Source organism: Gordionus sp. m RMFG-2023, chromosome 1 (assembly GCF_954871325.1).
Source record: "Gordionus sp. m RMFG-2023 chromosome 1, tfGorSpeb1-WG-v2, whole genome shotgun sequence".
NCBI lineage: Eukaryota > Metazoa > Nematomorpha > Gordioida > Chordodea > Parachordodidae > Gordionus > Gordionus sp. m RMFG-2023.
In genome coordinates, this window is record NC_088775.1 from 57,977,145 (window position 1) to 58,000,816 (window position 23,672).

General features: G+C 27.6%; 2 protein-coding genes across 4 annotated transcripts in view; both read left to right on the forward strand.

Annotated features, from left to right (window-relative positions):
• LOC135931650 (uncharacterized) overlaps positions 1-23,672 on the forward strand; it is a 97,714-nt gene that overhangs the window by 59,290 nt on the left and 14,752 nt on the right. Inside the window, exon 5 of one of the 3 annotated variants that reach the window (XM_065468897.1) lies at positions 19,194-19,647. The exons of 1 other annotated variant lie outside the window; for it this stretch is intronic. The gene's annotated coding sequence lies outside the window, so the exon portion shown is untranslated. Of the gene's footprint in view, positions 1-18,626; positions 19,011-19,193; positions 19,648-23,672 lie in introns of those variants that run through there. One more of the 3 variants, XM_065468896.1, reaches the window with a different exon arrangement.
• On the forward strand, positions 14,592-16,701 carry LOC135931698 (piggyBac transposable element-derived protein 2-like). The gene is made up of 3 exons (XM_065468969.1): positions 14,592-14,699; positions 14,870-14,967; positions 15,008-16,701. Exons 2-3 carry the CDS (start codon positions 14,874-14,876, stop codon positions 16,636-16,638), a joined length of 1,725 nt encoding a protein of 574 aa, XP_065325041.1. The 5' UTR covers positions 14,592-14,699; positions 14,870-14,873; the 3' UTR covers positions 16,639-16,701.

The window sequence follows — 23,672 nt, forward strand, 5'->3', positions numbered from 1 at the left end:
ATTGGTACATCTTCACTAAATTTGTATTTACACATGTTATTAATACTTATTTTAACATACTTTCTTCAAAAAAATTCAAAAAACTTATAAAAGAACGATTATGACAATTGTCACATTAAAATATTATCCTTAAAAAGATCATATAAAAAACATCAAAAAAGTTTCATAAAATCCACCTCATTTAATAATAAATAGATAATTTTAAAAAAATGATAAAAAATTTCACCTAAAAGATTGTTTATTTATCTAATAAAATTTACAATATAATTCCTCAATAAAAGATGTATTTACAAAGAAGATTGTGAAAATCACTAATAAATTACGCAAGGTCTAAAAGTCGAAAGGCTGCATATACGAAAGGCTAAAAAATAATATTGAAAATAAAAATAACAAAGAAAATGATTTGCTTTTTTGCGAGAAATAACATTACATTATAATATATTAAAAAAATGGAAATTTTAAGATCTTTTCAATTTTTTTATTAATTCTTTGAAATAAATTGCGGTTTTAATTTTATTAATTTTTAATTTATATTTTTAATTAATTATATTTGGTTATTTTAAAATAATAGAATTTTTAAAATTATATGTATATTCTATTTAAGTTTTTTTTCAAAATTAAATTGATAGTAAGTATAACGATATTGTGAGTACTGGATTAGGGAAAAGGTTAACATCTTAAACGTAATTTTAAGTATCTTTATATCAGAATTAAATTTCCTATCCAATTATGCTTAGATGTATTTTTTTACGTTACCGGTTCAAAAAATAATATTTTTGTCGCCAAAACGTTCGAAGGGAAAAGGCTAACATCTTAAACGTAATTTTGAATATTTTTATATCATTCTACTCAGAATTAAATTTCCTATCTAAATATGCTTAGATGTATTTTTTAACGTTTCCGGTTCAAAAAATAACATTTTTGTCGCGAAAACGTTCGAAGGGAAAAGGCTAACATCTAAAGTTTAATTTTATAAATTTTTATATCATTGAACTCAGAATTAAATTTCCTATCTAAATATGCTTTGATGTATTTTTTTACGTTATCGGTTCAAAAAATAAATTTTAAAAATTTTTTGGTGGTAAAAACGTTCGATGGGAAAAGGCTAACATCTTAAACGCAATTTTAAGTATTTTTATATCATTGAACTCAGAATTAAATTTCCTATCCAATTATGCTTAGATATATTTTTTTTACGTTTCCGGTTCAAAAAATAATATTTTTGTCGCGAAAACGTTCGAAGGGAAAAGGCTAACATCTTAAATTTAATTTTAAAATTTTTTATATCATTGAACTCAGAATTAAATTTCCTATCTAAATATGCTTTGATGTATTTTTTTACGTTATCGGTTCAAAAAATAAATTTTAAAAATTTTTTGGTGGTAAAAACATTCAATTGGAAAAGGCTAACATCTTAAACGAATTTTAGGTATTTTATATCATTCTACTCAGAATTAAATTTCCTATCCAATTATGCTTAGATGTATTTTTTTACGTTACCGGTTCAAAAAATAATATTTTTGTCGCCAAAACGTTCGAAGGGAAAAGGCTAACATCTTAAACGCAATTTTAGGTATTTTTATATCATTCTACTCAGAATTAAATTTCCTATCGAAATATGCTTTGATGTATTTTTTTACTTTATCGGTTCAAAAAATAAATTTTTTATGATGTTAGACCTTTCCCTTCGAACGTTTTCGCCGCAAAAATGATATTTTTTGAACCGGAAACGTAAAAAAATACATCTAAGCATAATTGGATAGGAAATTTAATTCTGAGTAGAATGATATGAAAATACCTAAAATTACGTTTAAGATGTTAGCCTTTTCCCTTCGAACGTTTTTACCACAAAAAAATTATTAAAATTTATTTTTTGAACCGATAACGTAAAAAAATACATCAAAGCATATTTCGATAGGAAATTTAATTCTGAGTTCAATGATATAAAAATTTATAAAATTAAACTTAAGATGCTAGCCTTTTCCCTTCGAACGTTTTCGCGACAAAAATGTTATTTTTTGAACCGGAAACGTAAAAAAATACATCTAAGCTAATTGGATAGGAAATTTAATTATGAGTAGAATGATATAAAAATACTTAAAATTGCGTTTAAAATGTTAGCCTTTTCCCTTCAAACGTTTTTACCACAAAAAAATTATTAAAATTTATTTTTTGAACCGATAACGTAAAAAAATACATCAAAGCATATTTCGATAGGAAATTTAATTCTGAGTTCAATGATATAAAAATTTATAAAATTAAACTTAAGATGTTAGCCTTTTCCCTTCTAACGTTTTCGCGACAAAAATGTTATTTTTTGAACCGGAAACGTAAAAAAATACATCTAAGCATAATTGGATAGGAAATTTAATTACGAGTAGAATGATATAAAAATACTTAAAATTGCGTTTAAAATGTTAGCCTTTTCCCTTCGAACGTTTTTACCACAAAAAAATTATTAAAATTTATTTTTTGAACCGATAATGTAAAAAAATACATCAAAGCATATTTCGATAGGAAATTTAATTCTGAGTTCAATTATATAAAAATTAATAAAATTAAACTTAAGATGTTAGCCTTTTCCCTTCGAACGTTTTCGCGACAAAAATGTTATTTTTTGAATCGGAAACTTAAAAAATACATCTAAGCATAATTGGATAGGAAATTTAATTCTGAGTAGAATGATATAAAAATACCTAAAATTGCGTTTAAGATGTTAGCCTTTTCCCTTCAAACGTTTTTACCACAAAAAAATTATTAAAATTTGTTTTTTGAACCGATAAGGTAAAAAAATACATCAAAGCATATTTCTATAGGAAATTTAATTCTGAGTAGAATGATATAAAGATACTTAAAATTACGTTTAAGATGTTAGCCTTTTCCCTAATCCAGTAATCACAATATCGTTATACTTACTATCAATTTAGTTTTGGAAAATAACTTAAATAGAATATACATATAATTTTAAAAATTCCATTATTTTAAAATAACCAAATATAATTTAATTAAAAATATAAATTAAAAATTAATAAAATTAAATAAAATTAAAACCGCAATTTATTTCAAAGAATTAATAAAAAAATTGAAAAGATCTTAAAATTTCCATTTTTTTAGTATATTATAATGTAATGTTATTATAATATTTTTCTCGTAAAAAAAGCAATAAATCAATCAAATTACACATTAATCATTTTCTTTGTTATTTTTATTTTCAATATTATTTTTTAGCCTTTCGTATCATGCAGCCTTTCGACTTATACCTACCCAATAAATTATATTAAAAAGAATATTACATTTTTACAATATAGCAGCATATTATTTTTTTTATTAAAAAATATCAAATAAATAAATTTATTTATATTTCAAAATATAATAATATAAATAAAAAATATTAAATCATATCATGTTTATTTGTTGATAATAATAAAATATTTACATTAAATATAAATAAAATAAATTATTTTACTAAAATAAATAAATAATAATTAATGCTAAGCATCGATGCAGAATTGAGACTAATTTATTTTAGCCAATTTTTAGGCTTAGCCCATTTTTAGGCTTAGCCCATTTTTAGGTTTAGCCAATTTTTAGGCTTAGCCGATTTTTAGGCTTAGCCTAATTAGGTTTAGCCGATTTTTAGGCTTAGCCTAATTAGGTTTAGCCGATTTTTAGGCTTAGCCTAATTAGGTTTAGCCGATTTTTAGGCTTAGCCGATTTTTAGGCTTTACCTAATTAGGCTTAGCCGATTTTTCCACCTAAAATCTCGGCTAAGCCGTTTTTTAGTCGGCTAAAATTAGCCGATTACGCAACATTAGATCTAGCAAATAAAATATTGTCAATTCAAATTTTAGTAGCTAAAGCCCAAATTATTATAAAATATGATTTAACATTCTTTTACAAATTTAAAGAAAAACAACTACTTGAAAATAAAAATAGGATTGTTCCCTTAAAGTTGTCAAGCCTACCAAACTCCTTTGACAGTATAGTTTTGATAATTAATAGTCTGTTAAAAAATAAAGATATTTTGCCGCAATTCTCCATATTTTTATAGAGATAAAAACTTAATCTTCTTGATAATAAAGTTTTTTAAAGGATCTTGCACATCTATACAACTTTATAAAATTATTTCTACATATAGAGAAAGTTTAAGCGGACAAAACTTATCCGACGTCTTCAAGCATTTATTCATATCAGGGAAATCTCTTACGGAACTGAATGATAGAGATCGAACAATTTATAAAAAAAATAGGGAAATTTTTTATTGCTGGGACATACATTACCCTGCTCATACACCTGACCCAAAATATTGCGGATTTAATTTTTAAGGCAATAGTTTTTGATGGATACCTAGATTTAGATGTTGCGAGACAAATGATAAATTGCTCGATTTTAGTGATCTAAAATCGTATTCATCTTCATACCAAGATAACAAATTAAATATTGAAAAAATAGCATATTTGTTTATATAATATAATAGTCTATATTTTCAATAAGACATGAAAAAAAACAATATTCACCAGTAAAATAATTTTTTTTTTTAAAAGAAATTTCTTGTTGTTTCCGTATTTTCTCGTTTTTTCCCCAAATTTCCCTCAATTATAGTTTCCCGGGAAATTTACATTCCTATTTGTAATTTAAGTTTTTCATAACTTATTTTTGATCTAATAATTCCCCACAAAACCTTTTTCTAGCAAGAATAGATTTTTTAGATACAAATACAAATAAAAATTTTTTATGACCATAAATGAAATGTACCAAATATATACTTCATTAGCATATTTTATAAAAATTTTGGAAAATTTCAAAATAACTTCTCAGGAAAATAATGATAATTTCTGAATCACACCTCTTAAGATAGGTAAAATTTCTGATTCCCCCGTCATTAGCTTGTTAAAATGTACCATTTGGGTCCATTTTAAAAAGCAGAATTAGGATTTTAGCCAAAATTATATTATGTATCCTTGGTGATTTTGATCATAGATCGCAGAAAGTTTGGACCTCTATTTGCCAAATCTCGAGGCTTACTTAGTATTATATTGGCTAAATTTTTATCGAGTCGTTTTTAAAAATCGAAATCTTGATTGGCCATCTGCTTGTATTTTTTAAAAATGAATAATTTACTCTCATCAAAATAAATGTAAATTTCTGATTCAAAAATTATAAGATAAGCTAATTTTTGATTCATACTTCATCAAATAAAGGCGAAATTTCTGATTCATCCTTCATCAAATAGAGAAATTTATAGTACCCTGTCATTTTTGACGGGTTATCTGTTAGTTTCGTTATAACTGTCATCACCCTTGCTTCTTAATTATGGCTTATTTTATAAAAATTTGATTTTTTTTAATTTGGAATTTTAAAGCAGGGCTGAGAACCCTAACCCTCGATATTTCGCTAAATCCAAACCCGAACCCTTTTTTAAAATTTAGGGTTTAGGGTCCAAGTTTTTTTTTAAAATAATTTTTTAATCGTGGAAGTCTTAATGACGATATTTTATAAATTATTATGATAATTCGCCTAAATAAAATTTATAAAATAGAAATATAATATTATTTTTTAAATTGTTTTGTAGTATTTATTATATTATATATATTAATTATGATGATAAATTATTTTTATGGCAATACCAATTAAAATTGATTTTTTAAAAATAATGATGTTACTGTTATTTTAGCTAATTTTTTTAAGTCATTACTTTTCTTGTCTTCCATGATTTTTTTTAAAAGGCGAGCCTTGTTTTAAAGTCAAAAATAAATTTTATATATAATCCATTTTTTAATTTTTATTTTTCCTGATATATCAATTAATGAAGTCGGAGAAAATGAATGATAATAAAACGTTTATAATTTAGTATAAATCTTTTTTGGAAATTTGTTTATAATAAAAGAAATTATATTTTTGATAACAGTTTTTTAAAAGATCCATAATAGCATGGTCATAGTAGTTTTTTTATTTATGCCAAAATAAACATGGAATAATATTTCATCCATATCTCAAAATATATGAGATATGTTTTTCTAAGTTGATAATCAGAAGAACCATAGTTCTATATATATTAAAACTACAAACTTCCTCTTTTGAGATATCTAAATTTTTTTATTTTTTCTCCTTTTTTAAAAATAAAAATTTTTTACATATTATTTTAGGAGAAGTATTTTTTACATTTGCATCATAATAAGCTTTGATTTCTATTTTTTTTTCATCATGTTATTATTTTTCATTAAATTTTTTTTTTATGTATTCTCTCATCATATACATAATTAACTTCAATATCCTAAAAAAACCCTATGGCTTTCCAACGATGAAATTTATGAAGCATTGAAATCGTACTTTCTTTCAATTAACAATCCACCAATTATCAGAATTTTTTTTGAAAATGATTCAAATAAAACATATCTGGGATACCCATTTCTTTAGGTATACCTTTGATGGTAAAATTGAATCAGCTGAAAAAGGAAATATTTCAGTTTTTGAAATCAGAGACCTTCATGGGCCTTTAATCTTTCATCAAGCCCTGCCCAGATCAGCATTAATAAAAATTTGTAGATCCAGCCCTTATTTAATATAAAAAAATCCCAAGCCCGGCCTATCATAAATTTCAAAAATTCTGCCCAAACACATATCCAAAAATTTAATTTATTGTTTTTAATGAAAATAAACAATATTATAGGTAATCATTTTGTTTGCAATACTAAAATTTTTTATTAATAGAAGAAAAAAATGCAACGTTCTTTTAAGTTAGCAACTATTTAAATAAGTTATTAAATAAAAAAATTTAAGGCTTAAGTCCATTTAAAAAATTTCAAAAACCTGGCCAGCCCATGAAGGTCTGTGATTCAGGTTAATCTATTTAGAATCATTAAAATATTTGGTGACAAACAATAAATAAAAAAATTTTCATTAAAAGTAAAAGGAATACTTGAAACAAATATTAAAAAATGGACAAAAAAATTTGAGTAGATGCAATGTATGGTATAGTAAAATGTATATAGACGTAACATTTAATATTGGAATGTTTCCAATAGATAGAAATTAATAATGTTCCCAAGTGGTCATTTAAAAAAGTATATTGATTTTTTGAAAAACAGTGTCTAGTTGTTCAACCAATTTTGCAACTAATAAAAATATGCATAACTTCCTTTCACCAATAATCGGTGTAATATTTCTCTTATATTCCAATTTATGAACAATGTAGTGAACTGCTAATTATAACAAGCTTGATTTTTTCTATATTAGCTCACAATGCTTTCTATAATCAATATTTAATGAGAGGAATGGATTGTTCGTAGAATCTATAATTGCAATTATATGCAGACTAGTGTTGTTAAACGGCTCGTTTTGAGCCGATTTTTAAAAACGGCTAACTCAATATTTTGGCAAGAAAAATATTGCACAAGTCTCGAGATTTCGATGATATATGTATAGGCCTTTGTTACTTCTATGAGCAAAATCTTCAGGCTTGCGTAATATTTTTATGGATGATGTATTGAATTAGTCGTTTTTAAAATCGGCTCAAAACGAGCCATTAATTTTCGTTTTGCCAAGATTTTTATAAATTTTTAGATTGGCAAATATATTAGAGGAAATATGATTTGTAAGTTATATGAAATTAATTTTAATTATTTTATGTTATTTATATAAATTAAATTTTTTATATACATTTTAAAGCCTTTTAAATACATTTTTTTTTACTAAACTGGATCTATTAACCCTAATTATATTACTGTTATTTTATGGGAGTTTAATATCTCCCTAGTTATCTGTCGGTAAGGTGTCAGACTTTAGGGTAACAGAAATGTCTAAATGAATCAAACTTTCCTTTAAATAATGTTAAAAAATGACACGGCATTAAAAAAACAACAATGCAATATAAATATTTATTTTATTAAATCTTCACCAGGATGTCCCCGATGAATTATTTCTAGCACTGCATTCCTTAATTTATCCATGATATCACGGTCGACAGATAACTCTTCCCGTCGATTATAAAAGCTAACAATTTCTTTATCATTGTGACGATCAAAACAGCGCCAACTTTGCTAAATATGCCGTGATATATTTTTTTTACTTCCACGTCCAATATCGGAAGCCTTGATAATGCATCTGCGATCACATTTTTACTTCAGGCCCAACGAATCAAACGATTATTAGAAATTTTAAGTAGATCTCGTTTCTTTCTAATTTGTGACCTGTTAGAAGTAAGAATTTTTTACCATAAATAAATAAATGGAATTTTTGAATTCCACATAAAAGTGCTCGAGCTTCTTTAAATCGGAGCTTAGTGTTCTTCTGATTCTAATGAAGTCCTTGTAACACAACCTCTAATCTTGAATCAGAAGCATCGCATTCCAAAATTATTGGCAACTACACATTGTAAGGAATTAACATTTCCTCAAATGGCAATAATTTTTGACTCCTCAAAGAAATATTGTTCCCATTTCGTCCATCACCAAGATGCTTTCACTCTGGTTAATGATTTCGATTAAAACATGATAATTCACGAGTCCCAGAAAAGATCTAAATTATTGTATATTCTTATGTTTTATAGCCTTTACCTTTTCTGGATTAGGATGTATACCGGATTTATCAATAATTTCTCCTAAAAATGATACGGATTTTTGTAAAAATCGAACGTCTTCGCCATAAGACCAGCCGTCTGTAATCTGTCTAAAACTATTTTTAATTTTTTATGTGCTCTTCATCGTATAAATAATTACCATTTAGGTATGCACAGTCATTTGGCAATATTTTATCAACTCATACATATATCTCTGTAATGTAGTAGATCCACTTACCAATCCAAAAGGCATTCGTCGATAACGAAAATTCCCCTTTTGAATCGCTATCTTTAGCTCCGGAGACTTCGATTCTACCTACATCTGTAAGTAACCTCCTTCAGATCTATATTTATCACCATCTTGGATTTTCTCTAACAAATCGTCTAAGGTAGGAATAACATGAAGATCACACAATAAAAAGGGACTAAGCGTAATAGTGAAATCAGCGCAAATTTTAATATCACCATTACTCGGTTGGCGTTGACCGCTGTGCCATAGTTGTAGTCGAATTTATCTTTTCGATTCCTCAGTCACTAGTCGATTTAATTCTATTACTGCTTTACGAAGTGGAAATTGTACCCTGCAGGCTGGAAACGATCTTGGTACATCTGTTTCCTTTAAATGTATTCGCACCGTAAAATCACTCATATGTCCCAACTTATTATCGAAAATTGTTTGATGTTTATTAACAATTCTAGAATCTACTCTTTGTACTAGCGAGAATCGATGTTTTAGATTGGTTTAGCTGAATCACCGAATTCCGCACTTGTTTTATTGTAACTGATTACGTATTCCTAAATTGAACGCTACTATCCATGGTAGTTCGAAAAGAGATGCACCACGAGTATTCATTATTACCACAGATAGGGTCCTTTTCTGTGATCCAATTCTAACGTCATCTAACGGATGGTCAGCATATGCTGTCATTGGATTTGGCTTAATTTCTGGTCATCCAATACTTGTCTATATATCAATGATTCATGTGTACCAGTGTCAAAATCAAATTCAACAACTAACCCATTAATTTTTGCAGTTAGTTTAATAATTTTATAAATGTTTTTAATATATTTAAAAATCAATCAAATTTATATTGTTAATGCTTTAGTTTTGTTAATTCTACCCCCCCCCCCCCAATGGGTGAAGCTAAAATCAGCCTGACTTGGACCATTGCTATTTTGCCTATCAACGATATGATCAAGGCAATCAATGCTTCTTTCTCTCCATGTTTAGTACATTGACAATAGTATAATCGGTGGCTCATCTAATGAGGTCGATAAAGTGACGGATATAATCCTGGAGATCGGTTCTCCTATACTTATTCTCAATCAGAGCAAATCAGAATTCATCCAACTAGTTTCCAATAAATGCCCACCATTTTAGAGTCAATAATCAAGATCAACTAACACATTTAGCCTTCCCCGGTTGGAGGTAACTATGCCGTTTCACTTTACTGCATTCAACTCCTGAGACTCTTTGCAAGTTGGGTGATATCCTTCTTATATTTTCCTCCCATAAATCGTTTTTTCTTTTGAAATACTATTTTAATACCGCACATTCTTTATGCACTTAGGACTATCCCTGTTTTATTTCCTAATCCTTTAAGTATATATGAAACCGGAATCAAAGCACTTACCGAATAGATTCTAAATTTTAAGCTTGGAAAAATTGCTTGGGCCCGAGCTTCTTTACTAAAATTTAGCTGCATAAGATTTCCTTCTGATTTAACTTTAGCTACTTTTATCGAAAACTGCTTATTAACAAAACCTATTGTTATCGTTCACTCCATGGATGCTTCATCCTACATTAACTTTATAGAGATCTCGAATTATAATACACCCGCCACTTGCAAACAAGAGGAATGGGACACCGGTCGTACCCAGCCTCATTAAAGCTCTACTATCAATCTTGCATTTCTTCGATCGTCCTCTTTTTTAGTCACTGCTATATGGCTTAGGGCACAAGTTCCTCGAAGCTATCCCTTCTCTTAATCTTCAATTGCAATTCACTAGAAATGAGCTTACACATTACATTGCTATCCGTTTCAACTATTCAAATACTAAAGACCTTTGTTCTGGTTGCAGTTCTCATGTTGACTCGAAGGGACGGCATAGCGTCACTACCGTTCATGCAAAAGACATATCCTTAGACATAATCAATGCAGTCACATTATTTAACGATCCTAGAACCTCTCTGTCTCTTCAGATCTGAATCAAAATGTCCGAGAGCATTACCCAAATTCCTTGGGTCATTTCTTAATTCGGGACTATTCTTGTATAGATCTTAGCCCCTACTAATCTTAACGTAAACATCTTTGATGTCTAAATTAAATACTATCCGGACATACAGCATATTTTTACGCCTATTATCTCTTATACATTCATTTGTTGACCGTGCCTTATCCTCTCGAAGAACTTGATTCATCTTAAAATTACAACCTGGAGAAGGTTTTTTAACTTAGGAATAGGCCCTATTGACCTAAACAAATTTGATTACATCAGTTTCATTGGAAGTCTTCTTCCCCAAGGATCCAACCCTAACTTTTTTAATCCTTTTTACATATTTTATTTTTTTTATATATAATTTTATTACTCTAACATTTATAATTATAACATGTTTTGATTCGAATTGATAAAGATATAATATAATATAGAATTTTTATATATATAAACTGTTTAAGTGGGTTTAACAGAATTAAAAAATTCGGTTCGCTTCTTAAACGATAGGATATATGTTAGGCTACTGTTTAGAAAATTATACCGGTTCGGTAAGCTTCGGGTCCCTCATAAATATTTAACATATTTTACTTGAAAAATAGATTTATTTTTTTATCCTTACATTTCAAAAAGTTTAACAACAACACAAATAATATTAATTAATTTTTAACACAAATAATTATATAACAAAAATTTTAAAAAAGTAATTTTTATAAGTCACTTAATATTCGAAAAATCGAACTTAGAGAAATTGAAGACATCATTATTTGGTGAAATAATTTTGAACATATATACATATACATTTTTTAAGAGTATTTAAATATAATAAATACTAATACGTTTTAAAAAAAATACCTACTAAAAAAAATTCCAAAAACATCTAAATACAAATACTTTGAGGAAGACTTTTTAGAAATAGATTTTGATGATATCAAACCAATAACAATTTTTTTAGAATATTTATTAATCATTTTTTTAAAGAACTATTACGGGATTTAAAGGGATCCCTTTAAAGTTCAATTTTTTAGAGAATATCATTCAATAGCTAATCAAAAGATCTATTCAACAGGAAATCGATCTCCCCACCTTAATGGGCGAGTTTAGGTCTGGTGGGTCAGGAATATTTTTATCAAAACAAAATATTGATATGGGTATCAAATAATAGCTAATTTTAATATCTTTTGAATGAACGTAATCTAAAAATATAAGGAGAAAAACATCATAAAAAGTAAAAAACTTGTTATGTAGGATTGAAAAAAGAGGATTAAGAATTGTTAAAGAATGATATTAAAAATGGAGTAAAGAAGTGAAGAAAAATAATTGGAAAAATTAATAATAAAAAGACAAAAATGAGAAGAAAAATTATGAAAAATAAGGAGGAAAAAAACAAATATTTAAAAAAAATGACAAGGAAAAAAATTATCATTTTTTTAAAATATTTTTCCTTTTTTGATTGACATTTTTCCTTTTCTTTTTGATTGACACTTTTCCTTTTTTGTTTGACACTTTTTGTTTTTTGATCGGACGTTTTCTAATTTTCCTTTTTTGATCGGACCTTCTACTTTTATGATTAATACCTTTCCTTTTTTGAATGGGAAACCCTGTATTTTAAAAAACCTCCGCTAATTTTTTTACAACTTAAATTAAAACTTCTAATAATTTTTTTTCCCAATTAAAAACTATATTTCTATTTTTTTTATCGCTAGTATTTTGAATCTATCTCCAGTTTCAGGTTTGTTATATTCGATTATTTATTAACTTTATATTTATAATTTTAGAAAACCTATGGAAACTTTATATTTTCTAGGGGGTTATCTGAAATAACAAATAGATACTAAAGTTATTCACCTTTTCCCATCAAATTCCATTTTTACAAACAGATTTCAATATTCATATATTAACTAGCAACCAAATTTTGATCCTATGCTTTTGCGGAAAAAATAGGAATTGGAGCGATGAAAAAAATGGAATTGGCTAAAATATGGCTAAGCAAACCAATTGTTGATCAACCCAATGCAAAGACAGTTACCCATGATCTAAATTTATCCATTGGTATTGGTTCAGTTTATCGTTTCAAGAGGGAAATTTTCCCTGAATATTACGACGACCCTTTATCTGATTATATAATAAAACAACGAGGTCGGAAGAAAAAGGACATAGAAAGAACTTTAATATAATATAGCTTGAATTGTTTGATAATAATAACGGCTGTAACATCAAAACCATAATAAACACATACTGCCACATCTAAGGGTGAGCGGGTCGGCTATATCAAAATCTATTAAATCATTGGGTTGGAGCCGGAAAAGGGTTGGGAAATAATCCGATATTCGAAAGGAATATTATGACAAGATAAAAAATTTTTGAAAATGTATTCTTCCTGGGCGAGACAGGGTTTATACCCATATTATTTCGCACTATGAGTGGACACCCTTGGAAAAAGGTCATCTTTTAAGTTACCTCCCTACAAGGGAAAAATATATTAGTTCTATGCGCAATAGGAATAAGTGGATTTAAAAAATTTCACTATTATAGATAGGCTATAAAATTCAAAATATACCTCGATGAATTATATACAATTTTCCCATCGAATTCATTGCTAAAATGGATAATGCTCCTGTTCATCGAGCGAGGAATTAGTGGAAATTATCCAAATATCATATTTTTATACATTTGTGAGCAATAATGAATATGTCAGAGTTGTTAAACGCTATTTTTAAAAGTAGCGCGCTACCGATATAGCTTTTTGTTAAAAAAAGTAGCGCGCTACCGCTTTCGCTATTTGTCAAAAAAAGTAGCGCGCTATTAGCTACTTTTTATAAAAAAATTTTTAGAAACAAATGAAACAAATTTTTTTTATTTTTTTTTTGCTTATAATGTAAATGTATAATAAATAATATATAAAAATCAACATTATAAATATAAAAATATAGTTAGTTTAGATTATAAAAAAATAAGCAATATAAATAAATATTTATTTTAATTTGTTGCATTTTAATAATAATATCATTTCAATATTATCATCCCCAAGTCTAGAGCGACTATCAGAAAGTATAAGCTTTGCTTTACTAAATAATCTCTCGACACTAGCACTTGAGGGCAAGGAAGCTCTAAAAATATTTAATCAGATCAATTTATAAATATAAATAAGTTTTTACCTTCTGTTATGTGTCCAACTATCTGCCGTGGTACATACATAAGATATATCTGATAACTCTACTATTAGAGTATCTTTCATCACTTTGAAGTTGTCGTCTATTTTATTCATAAGTGTCTGGCGACATAAAACTGTTGTGCCAGGGGATAAATTTTAATCATCATAGTAAATGATGGATTATCAACCAAGGACAATGGCTGAACTGTGTCAATAATAAAATCAACAATTACTTTATCAGCCAATTTTTGTGAAATATTGGCATGTTTATTATCAGTTAATTTGGTTTGGATAGTATTTGTATTTTTGAATGAAGATTCTCCTATACCAAATTTTTTTATATGTTTCTCTATTTCCTTATAGCAATTGGCGTGAACAGTCTAATAAAATAAATAATATTATAATGTAAAAATAACAATTTACCTTTAGGTGTTTCTTCAGGTTATAGCTACTCGATTGATTTGATGATATATTTTTTTTACATTCCCTCTATTGCACCTTGTAAACCTGAGGCAACGTCTTAAATATTTTGCTATAAATATTGTTATAATTGATTTTACGATCTAACGCGCATTGTATATTCTAAGTAACATATATATTTTATAATAAAGACGTCAATCATGAACATAACATTATTTTTCTATCAAATATTATACATTTATTTTTCGCTTTTTATAAAATGGCTACCTTGAAAATTTAAATTTATTTATCGTATTTTGATTCGTTATAAATCATTTAAATTCTAGTGGAATTCTATAAATATTTTTAAATCTAGTAAAAATAATATCATTTTATATAATTATTATATTTTTATAAATTTTAACATAACAATACATTTTTTATTTCTGATAATATGGTATGTTAACTGAGGTTAACATTGCCCATTTAGACGATTTTTTTTATAATAAAATATTTATTGAAAATATTATCAAATAAATTTATAGCTCAATGACTAGTGATATAAATTATAGAATACCGGTAGATAGTGAGGATTCTCAATTGAGTGATTCGTCTGATGAAGAATATTTACCATGTGATACTGGTAAATTTAGTATTTCTTATGCTATAATAAATATTTTTAGGGGCAATTGAATCAGATTATTCGGATATTGAAAGCAATGACTCTGACTCAAGCCATCCTGATGATGAATTGTCAGGACGACGAAATATATGGAAATCCTCTTTAACTAATGTCCCACGAGTAGCCCCAGATTGGAAAGGCAGTTTACCCTTCGCCAATAAAGTTAAAAATCCGATATACTACTTCAAATTTTTACTGGGAAATATACTTCCTACAATAGTTCAACAATCAAATCTATATTCTATTCAAAAAGATATAAGCAGACCCCTTAATTTATTGTTAGATGAATTAGAACAATTCATAGGTATTTTGTTCTATATGAGCATTATAAATCTACCAAGAGCTCGTTTATATTGGACGGCTAATACTAGAATCGCTAATGTAGCTAACATTATGTCAGTAAAAAGGTGGGAGTTCATAAAATCATGTTTTCACATAAATGACAACACGAAAGCATGTCCTTTTGGGACTGATGGGTATGATGCTCTTCATAAAATACGACCTATGCTGACGATCACAACAAATATTTTAAAAGATATTACACTAGGAGAAAATCTATGCGTCGATGAGCAAGTTGTTCCTTTCAAGGGACAAAGTAAGATGAAACAATACAACCCCCAAAAGCCTAAAAAGTGGGGTTTTAAATTCTTTTTATTATGTGGAAATGATGGTATTGTTTATAATTATGAAATGTATATGGGGAAGATTCTCCAAGCCGAAGGTATGCCAGATATAGGAGCTTGTGGGAATTCAGTTCTGCGCATGGTTGTCGCAGTTCCATTGAATCAAAATTATAAGTTATACTTTGACAATTGGTTCTCTAGCATAAACTTACTGGTTATATTAGCGCAAAGGGGAATACAATGTGTATCAACGGTTAGGGCAAATCGCCTCAAAAATTGTGTTTTGCCGACAGATCAAGAGATCAAAAAAAAAGGAAGAGGAAGTTTTGTTGAAAAAAAAACGGTGATCAATGGAGTAGAATTATCTGTAATCAAATGGTTTGACAATCGTTCAGTTTATCTAATGAGCAGCTTTATAGGGGCCCACCCGATATCTGACGTGAAACGATTCGATAGAAAAAAAAAGGAAAGCATTAACGTAAAATGTCCAGCCATTGTTAAAAATTATAATAAAAACATGGGTGGAGTGGATCTTATAGATTCCCTACTAGCATTATATAGAATTCATATCAGGTCCCGAAAATGGTATCACCGAGTAGCCTTTCATATATTTGACATGATGCTTGTTAATTCATGGCTATTGTACCGGAGAGATTGTAACCTGTTACAAATTCCCAGGAAAGAGCAGGAGTCGCTCCTAACTTTTAAAATATCAGTTGCAGAAGTATTGTGCAAAGGAAATAAAAGCATTAATTCAGTAACGGGTAATAAACGAATATCGGTGCAATCGGAATATATAAAAAAGTGTAAAAAAGGTACAGCACAATGTTTACCAAATTCGGAAATTCGGAAAGACCAATTTGCACATTGGCCTAAGTATAATGACAAAAAGGTCAGGTGCAAATTACCAGGATGTAAGGGGATTACAAAAGTAGCTTGCGACAAATGCGGGGTATCATTATGTTTTACTCCAGCAAATAATTGTTTTACTATATTTCATAAAAACTGATTTTTTTGCATTTGTATATCATTTTTATACATTATATAATTTACATTATTAAAATAAAAATATTTTACCCTTATATGTGCGTTGTGTATTCTAGTTAACATACTGCAAAAAACTTAGAAATATTTAAAAAATTCGGGAAAAAATATCGTTTCCTTCTTTAGATATATATAGAGAGTAAAAAAATAATGAGTATTATAAATATTTCGCTTTAATTGATATAGCGTGCAATAGAGGGTTAAGCACAAAATTTGGATCCAGATTTTGTTTTAATATTTATTTAAAAAATTTTTTCAAATCTAGGGAATGGGAAATCGTTATTAGAGCTATTAAGTACATTTTCTTCCATTGAATCTTCCATGTCTGAATCACTTTCAAGAATTTGGATATCCATGGGCGATGCCATTTTAGATTATTAACACAGATTGAAAATATAAATTAAAAATTGAAAATATATTTAAATTTCCAAATTAAATAATAAATTATAAAAATTATAATTAATTATGATATTATATTTAAATTTTCATGTTTATACTTACATTCATTATATTTTTTAAAAGTAGCGCGCTAAAAAATTAAATAATTTTAAAAAAAGTAGCAGCTATTAGCTATAGCTACCAAAAAAGATAGCGCGCTAAGTAGCGAGCTACTTTAACAACTCTGATATATTAGTATGAAAAAATATCTTGTAAAAAGTTTTTAACAACAAAGGAATGTCTGAAACACAAAATTTTTATACTTTTTTCACCTAGAAGAAAATAAAATTAAAGTCAGAATTTATTCAAATTCTTCAGGTGATTTAATATGATATATTTTAAAATTTTTTATATATTATATTAAAGTTTTTGATTGTATTACATGCAATTATAGAAATTATTTAGTCAAATAAAGTTATAAATATGTTTAGAATATCCTACCACGTAATTTCGTGTGAAAATTAACCAATTGTTAAATAATCTACATCACCCCCCCCCCCCCCCCCCCACTCACTTTTCAGATAATTTTTTTAAATAATAAAGTAAGGGCCTTTCATTTAGACTTAATTTTAAAATAAATTATTACGTAAGTATATTTTAAATTAAATATGATGATATTTATGTTAAAATTGATCAATTTTAGGCACATAAATAAAGAGAACGAAAACGGACCGGACCTATGGATGGACCGATCTTTTTTTGGAAACCATAGTCCCTACCGGTCGTTTATTAATATTTAAGTTAGCTTGATTATATTTTTAAAATACCAAAAGAATAAAAAGACCAGTACGGAAAAATAATTCGAAAAAATACCTTTTTTTTTCTATATCCATTTCCAGTTTTGTACTTCCGGTTTTGGGTATTAATCGGGCTTCTATCACATTTATTTATATGTCATATTAAAGATCCATTATTAGGTTATATATTAAAGTTTTAATTATTGTTCCACTTAATATATTCTTGAGATATTTGAAAGTTAATGAAGTGCACTATGTCAAAAATGACCATTTTTCAACTCTTTAAACCCCTATGCTAGTAAGGGGTGTAAGGTAATAAAATTGCATTTTTTTAGGATACTAGCTAATAACCAGTCAAGAATGACGGGGTTGAGGGGTAATTAGTTAGTTTGTGTATATGCTACTAAATATGCTTTATATTAAAATTTAGGAGAAAATAGGTGAAATTGTTGCAATGTAACCCGTGAGCATTAAGGGTATTAGAAATATCAAAATTTAAATTTGTGATAAGAATCATATTAGGTAAAATTAAAAATAGAGATTATCGATATATAAAAAAAATTTAATATCTTCATGAACTCGATTTCGAAATCATAATTGCACATTTTCGCACAGCCCTTGGCAAAAAAAGTGCTTGATAGTTTGGAAGGAATGACCAAAAGGTTAGCAGCAAAAGATAGCCTTCAGTCTTCTTATGAGAAGCAGATATTAAATACTTTAGATTTATTTAATAAGTTAATTACACTGTTGTAAAAATGTAAAAATATTTTTAAACAAGGTTTCAAAGGCTAAATGGATTTCCGGAACATAAAGGTTTCACTATACCTCTTATGGAAAATATTTCCTCACCCTATTTTGGATATACTAACACGTTTGAATTCAACATACCAAATGCTTGAAAGGGCAATAATGCTCAAACCCTATTTGACAACATATACCAATCATTTACAAAATACCAATGAAGAAAATTATATTAGTGTCTTAGCCTGGAATAATATAGAAATGTACCGAGAATTTCTGGAACTATTTAATTTTGCTACAGAGATGGCCTTATGTGCTAATACTCCACCAATTTCAACAATTATTCCTTTATATTCCAGTATTTTTGAGCATATGGAGAGTTATAATAATAATCCTAATGCTATTTTAAAGACAGCTTCTTTAGCTGCCTTAACAAAACTTAATAAATACTATAATTTTAATAAACATCTATTTATTATTTCAACAATGATTGACATAAGGTTTAAACTATCAAGTCACTTATTAAAGCATAATAATATAGAAACTCTTATTGGATGTCTAACCAATTAATATAATATTTATAAAATAAATAATTACAATTCAGCCGAACATACAAATGAAACACAAAATAACAAAAAATTGTCCTTTTATGACAAAATATATCAGGTTAAACCTAGTCATAATAATAATAACTTAGAAAAAGTAAATATGTGGATGAAGCCACAATTTCCAATGATACAAATCCATTAGATTGGTGGAAATTAAATAAAAATAGATATCCAGTATTATCAAAAATTGCCAGAGATTATCTAGCAATTCCGGCCACCTCATCTAGCTCTGAAAGGGCTTTTTCAGAAGGACGGTATGTTATAACAGACCAACGTTGTTCACTAGATGAGTATACTATACAAGCTTGCCTCTGCCTAAAAAGTTGGATGCGCATGCAAGATTCTTCTTAAATACATAAAATTATTTTCTTATATTAAATGTATATCGCTCTACTATATTTTGTATAAATAGACAGTTATGTTACATTTTTAGTTTACTTATTTTGCTATATTCTTTGTGCTAAATAAAACGTTTCAAAATCAATACGTTTATAATTGTTGATACAAAAAATTTTGATTATACAAAAAATATATGATTAAAATAAAAATTTTTTATATTCACATTACCTAATTAATTCCTTGTTTAAAAAAAAAATTTGGATTCAGTAAAATTTTGAGAGTTGGTTCTTAGCCCTGTTTTTATGGTAATGCTTCATGATTTCCATGTTTATTTAAAACTAGAAATTAAGTGTTTAATAATCACTATTTCTATTCTTTTAATTAGTAATTTTAATTTAAACCAATACCAATATAAACCAATAGTTACCAATATAAATCAATAGTTACCAATATAAACCAGTAGCAATACCAATACAAGAAATAGAAAATATTGTTTAAACCAATACCAATATTTTAGACCCAATACCAATACAAAATTTTGTTTATATTGAGTTTTTAATATTGGTTCCCAGCCCTAGTTACAGTTATATTTCAAAAGTAACTAGTTACATAATGTTAAAGATGAAAAAAAAGTTTTTTTTTATCCTCCTGTTTTATTATGGTTAAGATGAAAAAGTTTTTTAATCCCCCTCTTTTGTTTATGTTAAAGATAAATAAAGTTTTTTTTAATACCCCTCCTTTGTTTACAATAAAATGAAAGTTATATAAAAAGGTTTCTCTTTTTGGTCCTTTGTTTTAAGTTAAACACAGTGAAAATAAAACATATGGCTTTTGTGTTTTCTCTCACTACTGGATTTCTTACTTTAGGAGTCCTCAGTAAGGTGATCCGAAAATATGAGTTAGACCGTTGGGTCCGGGAGACCACCCTGCATCCCAAGGTATATTTTGAGTTTCGGGAAGTTTAGGGGGGTAGGTTTTATCCCCAATTATGTACGATAAAACTAACACAACTCGGTTCCACAAAAACGTTCTTTTTTTTACTTTGCGCCAATTTAATTTTAATTTATAATTGCGCCTTTTATTTTCCCTATAAAAGGGACGAATTTTTTATAGTTTACATATACTTTATTTTTCTTCTGTAAATTAATGTTGAATTCTTTATAGTTTAGATATATTATATTTTTCTTGTAAAAAAAATTTCTTGATATTAAGGAAACAATAAATTAAACAATAATGTTTACGACTCGTTCTCAAAACACTTCACATAATAAGTTACTTTATACATCATTCATAAACACTTATTTATTTACTGAATATAAAAAAAATAGGATATAATAATTATAATCAATTATTTGAAAAAATATACAATTTATTTATAAAAAAAATAATTAAACCGAAAAAAAAATACGGAAAATAAAATATATTTATTAGAGACCTGCAGGCCCGGCCCTAAGCCCGGTCCGGGTACACAGGCTGAGACGTATTTTAATTTTTTTTTAAATTTAGGCTTTATTAGAGACCTGCAGGCCCGGCCTTAAGCCCGGTCCGGGTACACAGGCTGAGACGTATTTTAATTTTTTTAAAAATATACTCAGGCTGGGCCTGAAATTTTTTAAAAAATATCTAGGCCAGGCCGTATAGTTTAAAACCAAATATTTGAAATCGCTATTATTATCTATAAAAATCAAAAATAAATATAATATATTTATAAAAAATCCGGGCCGGGTCTAAAATTTTTTATTATTAGTAAGTAATGATTACTAATTTAGTAGTTTATTCAAAAAATATTTAATTTTTAAATAATTTATGTCTTTGTCGTTCCGTATATTAAGTTCTATGATCTAATTTAGTAAAATTAAAAAAAAAAATACATTTATAGGTAATTCCATAAATATTACCAGCAACTTGAGGGCAAAAAATATGGAATATATTTTGCTAAATAGGTAAAGAAATATAATATTAAAAAACAGGTTTATTAAAGCAATATAACAATTTAAGAAAAGAAAATTTATTTGGACGGGAAATTATATTATTATTGCATATCCTTTGTGAACACAATCAGACATTTAAACAAAATTTTAAATTAATAAATTTAAAAACAAAATATTTTCCTTGAATCGGACTGCTTGTAGTTTACAAAACTAGCTTTACCCACCTAGGTTCACCCATTGGAGGAAAGTGCTATATTTCATTTCAGAAATGAATTTCTTGTCAAATTCAATAGAATGAAAAATATTTTAAAACAATTTATTCAAATATTTTTTATTCATTCCTAAAATTTTACATGCCTCTCGTTCATCAACGATTTTTATGTCCCTTGAAATATTACTTTGAGGTTCATTATAAAAAATACTCTCGAATCTATTTTAAATATCAAATTCTCTTCACTCTTCAGTATGCAAGCTGCCCTTCCACCAAAGCTAGGTGGTATAGGTATCCATTCCCCCATATCTTTAAGCATTTTAGCTTTTTTATCCTCAGTTGCTAAATTTCCATACACAATTGGAGACTTGGATATTATCGAATCCACATCATATGGCAACATTAAACCTCTGGAGCAAAGATTCTCCAAGTCGCTCATATCCAAATTTAAGACAAAGAGACTGGAATTTACCATTGATACAGCATTGCGTTGAATACTACTTACACTTCAAAGCTGTTCATAGAAAATCTCCATCGCTCTTTCTCCCCTAAATCACAACCCCGAGTATACAGAATGACAACAATACGACTCTTTTGCTAGATCAAATAATTCCAGCCTCAGCCATATACCCTGGCTACGAATAGTTAGAAACTATACCTAGTTCTAATTTAGGCTTGTTTATTAACCAACAAAGAACTTAAAATAGCTATAGGTCTTCGTTTTGTGAAATCGTAACGCTTATATCATGTGTCCCTTATGAAACTCATATCGATAGCCTTAGATCCCCCCCCCTCCCCATACTGTCGTTTTTCAAAAGGCAAATTATCCAGGCACTATGCCATCTATTCGATATCAATAGAATCTTGAAATCTGCAAATATTCTTTCTATACTAGAACCCTCTGATACTCCTCGCTTGGGATTATACATGTGTAGATCGTTTTACCAGATCTTTTTATTTCAACTCTATCACAAAGCTGAAAATACAAAAACAAATAAATATAACCACCTTAATAATCTTTTGTTCGTTCAGGTAGTCTCAGACACCTGTGGATCATTTGGACCCTAAGCCCTAAAATTATTCAAAACAATAGGGCAAAGGTTACGTTTAATCACAGATGATCCAAAAAGGCTTCTACCTGCGACAAAGATTATCAATCAAAATTTGTCGATCCAAATGTATATCTATACATGGGTCATTAAGCCCCGCCGACCAAACCTAAATACATTATTTTATTTCTCTTCTTTTAATTATATACTTACACAGAATATAGATATAGTATAATAATTTTAATGAATAGTTAGTTATATTATTTTTAAAGAAAACATATTAAAAATAAAATGGAATAAATTATTTAGATTTATACATATATATTTTTAAAAGTAACTAGTTACTTTTGACAGTTACATTTTAAAAAATATACTAGTTACAGTTACTAGTTACAATTTTTAAAATATAACTAGTTACAGTTATTTTTTAGCAAAAATGTAACTTACTTGTAACAAGTTACTTTAACAACACTAGTTGTAAGTATGGAGGGGATATTTGGTTAAAGTTTTTACCTATATAAATTCATCACCCCCCCCCCCCCCCACCCCTCATCCAACATAAATTTTTAAAATGTGCTTTATTTCATTAAAAGTAATTTTGAACAAATATTTTTTGAAAAATTAGAAATTTTTCCAATCAAGGAAAAAAATAATAAAAGCTCTATTTTCTCAAATTATTTTTAAAAATCAGAAGATTTTGCTAAGTAATTTTTTTAAAATTTTGTCAGAGTTATTTTATTATTAATACACAGAATAATGATTAATTTGAAAACTCAAAAAAACATGCTTACACTTAAATTAAATAAATAGTAAATATATCAGAGACCTTCAGAGGTGCCATTTATACGGCCCGGCCTGGATATTTAAAAAAAAAATTTTTTTAGGCCAGACTCAGAATTTTTTAAAATTATATTCGGCCTGGTATATACAAAAAATTCACCTATT